The sequence below is a fragment of the Urocampus carinirostris genome, chromosome 1 (genome assembly GCF_059441175.1).
Source record: "Urocampus carinirostris isolate Australia breed hairy pipefish chromosome 1, RoL_Ucar_1.0, whole genome shotgun sequence".
Classification (NCBI taxonomy): Eukaryota; Metazoa; Chordata; class Actinopteri; order Syngnathiformes; family Syngnathidae; genus Urocampus; species Urocampus carinirostris.
In genome coordinates this window covers 23,252,422-23,259,530 of record NC_142349.1, presented here as the reverse complement: position 1 = coordinate 23,259,530, position 7,109 = coordinate 23,252,422, and the positions used below count along the sequence as shown (strand labels likewise).

Here is a 7,109-nt window from a genome sequence, read left to right as displayed (position 1 = left end):
GCGTCATTTGCAACTGCGCCATGCAAATCGTCACTCAAGAGACCAGTGTTGTCTTCAGGTGTAGTACGGTCAACTCATTAGTTAGTTTTATTCGTAAGTAAATGTGTTATTCTATCAACACATTTAGGACTGTTGTTATGAAAAAGGAATTCATCCCTTTCGTAAAATGTCACGTTTAATACACAAATAGATACTTCAGATAATTATGTTTGTCCCTGTCGTCATTTACATCCAATAATAACTACTCCAATTACTTTCAAATATTGTATCAAAGACATAAAAATAACAACAAAAAACAAGAATATGGGTGGCTGGTCTGAACGGCGACTTTAATTAGACTCCACTTCTATCCTTACCACATTGGAGGGTGAGTTCATGTGTCTTCAGGCAACGTAGGAAATTCAAAATTTTGGGGCGGTCCTTTTCCGTTTTGCGATTGCAAAATAAAGACTCCGGCCTTTACAAGAGAGTCCAGTTGAGAGTGCAATCCCATGTTACACCATCAGATTTTTTTTTTTGGCATTTGTTCAGCATATACTTCACTTCTTCGTGCACTTATTGGACATGGGCTTCCTTCTAACCAAAATGATGACAGTGTTTGGTAACAGAGGTAAGAATAATCATTTTATTTCCTCACATATCATAAATACAGTAGAGATTTTTAAAAATCATTACATTTTTTTCTAACCACTATGTGTATCGTCTGCCTTTTCACTATCTTAAAACGTGAAAGCAACCCAAAACATTAGGACATGTAGTTGATTGTTGGAATTAAAATGCGAATGCAGTTCTAATGCATCGCTCAATTAATGAAGCAACGTATAAAATTGGCATCATATTGCGGTTCCTGTTGTAATAAATGAATATGTGCATGTACCATACCTATCAACCTCAGCCAAGTACTGCTTATTAATGATTGAAATTCCCCTTTGTGAGCGAGAGTAAACCTTACAAACACAACGTGGCACCTATTAACTCACAGCATGTCCCTGTGTGCCCTGCGATTGGCTGGCAACCAGTTCAGGGTGTCCCCTGCCCACTGCCCGGAGATGGCTGGGATGGGCTCCAGCCCCCCCGCGACCCTAATGAGGATAAGCGGTACGGCTAATGAGATGAGATGAGATGATAGACTATGTAGAATAATAACAAAGATAAGCTCCTTGTTGAGCTACATGCATTGCAGAATACAGGTTTATTCCAAATTAACAACATAAACTATTCTTTCAGGATTTATCTAAGTTCTTCTCCCACTTTCGGGTCAATCCAGTGTTGCCTCTTATACTTAGCAGTGCATTAAAACCAAATTCCTGTAAAAATATTCTTATATACAGAGTACACAATTCAAAATGATCAAAAACCATAAAATACAGGGAAAAATATAAATTCAAAGGTATGGTGTAATGATTTATTGTTGCTTCTGTTCTCACTGCTACTCTTTTAACCAGTGTGTCTACATTTGGTATTTCTCACATTTGGTATTTCTCACATTTTAGTGTCCTTTCATTTATAGAATTCCCCTTACACTTTTTCAGAGCACAAAGTCATTGTTGTCGGTCTGGACAACGCAGGCAAGACAACCATCCTCTACCAGTTGTAAGAGACATCCCCCTATTTCTCGCACCCCTCATTTTCTTGCATGGTCACGATGTCGCATAGAGTGGTATCTCTTTACATGAGAATATCTACACACGAGGATTTTAATACACGATTTTTTTAAACAAAAATATCGCCTCACTTTACCAAGGAAAGTCAGTTCACGATAGTCCTAGTGACCGCTCATCACCATCAGCTAGGTCCAGTTTACATATGTGCCCTTGGTTATACCCGTAGAGAACTAGTTTCTTTTGATCGCATCTCTTTAATAACATTTTATTGCATCTCCTTTTTGTGACCTTAGCCACGAGTTCCAGAATGGGAAACGGTAAGGTGTCTGTGAGAAAGGGAAATGACAATTGAAACAAAGAAAGAAATCAAAGGAGAAAAACATGAGCGTGGTGTTCATGTGACATTGAAGGGTTAGGTCCCCATTCCAAGTCTGACGTGGTGATGGAGGAGAGTGAGAGTCATTTGAAGCTCATGCTCGTGGTTTTCTGTAAGTCTACCATGAATGTGGTGAAAGTAAGAAAAGGACTGTTTAAATTACAATGTAAACGTCCACTAAAAACCCCAAAACGATTAAAAAAGAAGAGTTTAGTCGAGCAGGTCTAAGAATATCATGTACTTGCACTTGCCACGCAAGCAACTTAACAGAGGCTGCAATAATGATTTGAGCCAGACTTTGATTCTTTTGGGACGTCTGGAACTGGCTATTTCATATCGGTATAGGGGCTTCTTACACAAGCAATTCTTGCTACGAGCACAATCCTGGAAGGAATTAAGTTTGTACGTAGAGGTACAACTGCCACTAATGTTCTATTTATGGACTTGTAGCCTGACAAAGGAAGCCGTTCACACATCCCCGACAGTGGGCAGCAACGTGGAGCAGATCACTGTGAGGAACACTAACTTTTTGGTGTGGGACATCGGAGGACAGACAAGCCTTCGTGGCACCTGGTACTCCTACTATTCCAATGCCGAGGTGCGATTACGTGTTCTCTCCTGGAATGTTACATAAGAGTTCAAACTGTTGCACTTTATAACCAACAGCTTTGATAACAACAATCAGTGGATGTGTGCAAAGAGCCTTTCAGCTTATTGTATGTTTTCTATGATGGTGCACGTTTCAGATTGTCATCCTAGTCGTGGACAGCACCGATCCAGGACGGCTCACGCTCACCAAAGATGAGCTGTACCGAATGCTCGCTCATGAGGTGCGTATGCATTTCAAATTAGTTCATAATCACCTTAATTATTTTAACAACATGAGTAAACACCATGAGGTAGAACATATCAACCAACATAGCATATGAAAGTTTAGGGAGTAAATGGATTAATGTCAGCGAGAAAGGAACTGACATGAAGGTGAAAGCCAGGATGACAATGGCAGACTAAATGAAAAATGACAATGACCCAACAAACGTGTGCAGCTCAAAATGTCCTTGTTTAAGGGTGCAAGATAATTGGGCACAGGTGTGTCCAAGCATCTCACACCTGTGCCCAGTTCAAACCCTGTTGGGGCCCTCTAGTCGTTGGAGGTGTGTCATTGTGACAGATTAAAATATTTAAGTTGTGTCTGTGTTTTGACGACCCTAGTGGTGAAGGGATTCGATAACCGGAATTCTACTGTCAACATTTTAAGGACACATCAAACTATGCACACAACCTTTAAACAAAGGCTGTTACCAAAATTAAAAATGGCATGTTGTGTCGTCTCTTACAGGACTTGCAGAGCGCCTCCGTTCTGGTGCTGGCCAACAAACAAGACATGAAAGGCTCCATGACGGCAGCCGAGATCTCGAGGCACCTCACCCTGGACACCATCACGACGCACAACTGGCATGTGCAGGCTTGCTGCGGCCTGACTGGAGAGGGGTACGTTTTACAACATCGCAAGACAAAAAAAATTGATTCACGGCATCAGGATTATTTGATTGTGTACTCCAGCCTTCCTGCCAGTCTGGACTGGATGCAGTCGCAAGTGGTCGCCTCCTGAAGATCCTCCAGCTTCTTCTTTAGCAGTGAACACTGGCTCACAGGCTACTTTAGCAGATGCTTGTCAGTCGTACACTTGGTAGGCAAAAATTTGTGCTGGCGTGTATACGTAATCAAATACTGATAGTGTACACGATGAAATTGTCCGTGTACGGAAGACTCGTGTGGTTGCCCTCTCTGCTCTGTTTAAAAGAGGACATAATTAATAGGCAATCTTTTGTGCTGGGAAAGTATACAAGTATTTGACTATATTAGAGTATCTTGAGGAATGTATGTACTTTTTTTAAGGAAATGAAAATAAGTTTATATAAAAATGGTGTATTCCATTTTTATTGTTCATTTTGTACTTTTTTACTATCGTGCAAAAAAACTGTTGAAAAAGACCTAATGCTATTATTTAAAGCACAGTGATGTCTTGAGATACAATTTGAATTTTTATTCAACCATGCTTGTAAGTCAAACTTGTGTATTTCTTATAATAATTTTCCACTAAACCCAATAGAGATGCCACAAAGTATATCAAGCCTTCCTCATAACCTAGCATTAATTGCTGTTATGTGCGGGGTTTTGGGGATTAGCACAAACACAATTTTATGAATCTGGTGAAACCAGGCATTATCTTTTTAAATATGCTTCTTCGGCGTTCATTTTTATTCATTTCACTGTTTGAGATTGGTGCAATTAAACAATAGCATTCAACTAGCAGATAGAAAGGCTGAGCTGAAACCTCTTTCAAGAACAATCCACTTTTTACAAGGTGCTTCTTATTCACTACTCCATGAGATAGTGTAGAAAGCCTTGATATGTACTGTACATTCATTTATCATACATTATCTGCTCACAAGCCTGCAAACCCCCAAAACATAATCATATCACCTAATATTTTGAAACACATAGTCGTCAAGTACCTGAGCACCACAGACAGATTTAGCTTATATTTTGGAATTTTGTACTTTTTGGAGAAAAAAAAAAATGTCATTTGAAATGATTTTGATTTTCACATCATTTTTTTTGTAATGAAAGGAAGTATTTTTGCTTTTTAATGTTAAAGGGATATTGTGTATTGTTAAGCGCCTCATAGTGGTAAAATATAACAATATTGATTTGAATAATACGCAAAAGTACATGAAATATCATATAAATGTGCATTTTTTTAAAAATACTCGTAGGTTGAGAAATGTGTATTTATTTGACATACCATGAGACTAATCGAGAAGGAACTGAGTGGATTGTCTGCTATTTTCCTGCTACAAAACCAAACACCTTGTGAAAGGCGTTGCCAAATATTAGGAGGTGCGGTTTCATCACTTTTACTTTTCATAGTTGGTAATTGTCCTCGTGCTCTGTAGCACTCATTTTTGGTTGGACTCCACGAATACAGCAACATCTAGTCGTCAATTATTAGAGAGTCCCTTTTAACATTTGGCCTCGAAACTTTAACATTTTATATTTTGCCATCAATTAATATTACTCTTTGGATTTTATTCATGTATTTTGCCGTATTTTGGCTGGTTGGTTTTAGAAATAATGAGTATGTGATATACTTTTCTGGTAATCGATTAATTGAAACGTGTTCAAACATGATTTCATGTATGGTAATGTGTTTTTATGTTCCCTTTTCTGAAAATTCCGAAGCAGTAATAAATAAGAATTTTGTTCTTGTAGGACGAGATAGAGTCCTAAAAAGTACAAATGTTTTTTTAATAAAAATATGATCTTAACTTCACAATGTATACAAAAGACTCAAGTAAAAAACGGCAGCTAGAATGTCAATGCAGTCCACTACCAAGTTTCTAACACACAGAATGACGTACAGCATCACCGCCATCTTGAAACAATGTATGCATTTTTTCTTCATGCGCTCCAACAACCACCACGTCATACGACTGCTTGCTGCCGTGACTGAGCTGGCGGCTTGTGCCAAAACGACAAACACCGCATGAACCTGTTTCTCGGTTTTGCGACGTGGAATGGGCGAGAAAAAGTTTGGATAGAACTGCAGAAGGGACCTCCTGCAATGCATGTAGCTCAACAAGGAGCTCATGGTGTGTAGGTGTCTCCTGCATTCAGTGTTGTGTATTTGCGTAGAGCAGGTGCCGGTGACATGATACAGCAGGATGTGTTTTTTGGGTTTCCCTCGGAGGAGAATGTGTTCGCTTTGCTGTGGTGTTACACCATTAAGGGGGTGGTGAGGGCCTCTGACTGAGGATGTTGACTGTAGGCAGCTTCTCGCTGTTGCCGAGAGCCAAGAACTGATGCTGCTTATTATTTGCATTCTTCCTGCTTAGGACACCTTCTACAGCATCGGTAGAACATATGTAGGACATCTATTGTAGAGTGATGCACAGTTACTTTTTAAAATGATGCATCGTGATGTCATCATGACTCTGACTATTGACTCCTCTATGCTAAAGGGCAGCTAATTGGCGTAAAGCTAATTGTGAGGTCGATGAGGTGATGGCGCTATTTGAGTTGGATATCCATTCGGGCACACTCAAAATTAAAAATGACATCATGTGATGTCATCACGACTACACTAATAAACTACTTTAATTTTGAGGACTGATAAAAAGCAAAGTGCTACCTTTGATTTCACGCAGGTGAGACAATCCATGAAATGTAACTGTTATTTTCAAAACTTGGTAAAGAGGGAACAGTCCTAAAATGGGTCAGGTCCTACTTTTCTCACCATGTGCCATAACGTATACATATTCTGAACCAGTGTCCCTGAGTGCCAAAACGTAAATATATGTTGTTTTATTTTTTTTAAATGATTGTAAATACGTTGGCGCTGTTGATCAGTAAGTATCAAGCTTCTTGGAATTATTTTAGTATGATAAATCATCACTAGATGGAAGGAATGGCGTTGACCAGAACCTTTTCCACTTCCTCGTGTTGCTTTGCTTCCTCTATCCAGCAACTGGGAGTGTGTGGGTGGCCCCCGAGTGAGCAAAACTGTGATCATGTCACCAGAAACATAAGTTGCTGAAGAGTTCTTGCAAATTGTATGCATCGTTCATGCATAAGTTTAGTGTTCTTACAATAAAATGTTATTTTTCCTGGCAAAGTTTATGGAAAGCATTGTTTAGATATTGGAGGTATCAGAAATGCCGCAAAAAAGCAACAAAGGAAAAGTTTAGCTGAAAATGCACCCTTTCACAAAAAGCTGTTTTTCTCAAAAGTTCACTTAAATCAAGTATTTTCAAGAATCTTAGCAATGTTCAACTGTTTACTAAACAATGGTAGAAGCCAGAAACATACTCCTTTTTTTCTTTTGATAGGTTTTATGTCTTTATGGCTACAGTACAATATTTTCTGTAGGCCTTCAAGAAATAGACAAAATGGCAAAAATTATCTGGCGCCCGCATCTCCCATTTGAGAGAAACATCCAGCACCGAATGAGTTAAAAGGATAGGTTTACGATTGTCAGAAATGAATCAGAAAACATATAAATTGTTTATGGGACCACTCTTTGGGATCGAGGGCCTATTTTGTTCAGTCGATTTTCGGTCACATGC

General features: G+C 39.1%; 1 protein-coding gene across 2 annotated transcripts; it reads left to right on the top strand.

Moving 5' to 3' along the window:
* The first annotated feature begins 22 nt into the window (after window positions 1-22).
* On the top strand, window positions 23-5,268 carry arl5c (ARF like GTPase 5C). 2 transcript variants are annotated; one of them, XM_088330824.1, is made up of 7 exons: window positions 23-93; window positions 532-610; window positions 1,533-1,593; window positions 2,431-2,578; window positions 2,727-2,810; window positions 3,320-3,471; window positions 3,544-5,268. In XM_088330824.1, exons 2-7 carry the CDS (start codon window positions 565-567, stop codon window positions 3,590-3,592), a joined length of 540 nt encoding a protein of 179 aa, XP_088186950.1. In that variant the 5' UTR covers window positions 23-93; window positions 532-564; the 3' UTR covers window positions 3,593-5,268. The 2 variants fall into 2 exon arrangements, with proteins under 2 accessions (XP_088186950.1, XP_088186942.1); XM_088330816.1 differs by lacking the exon at window positions 23-93 and having other exon boundaries at window positions 456-610; window positions 3,544-5,267.
* Window positions 5,269-7,109: the final 1,841 nt, after the last annotated feature.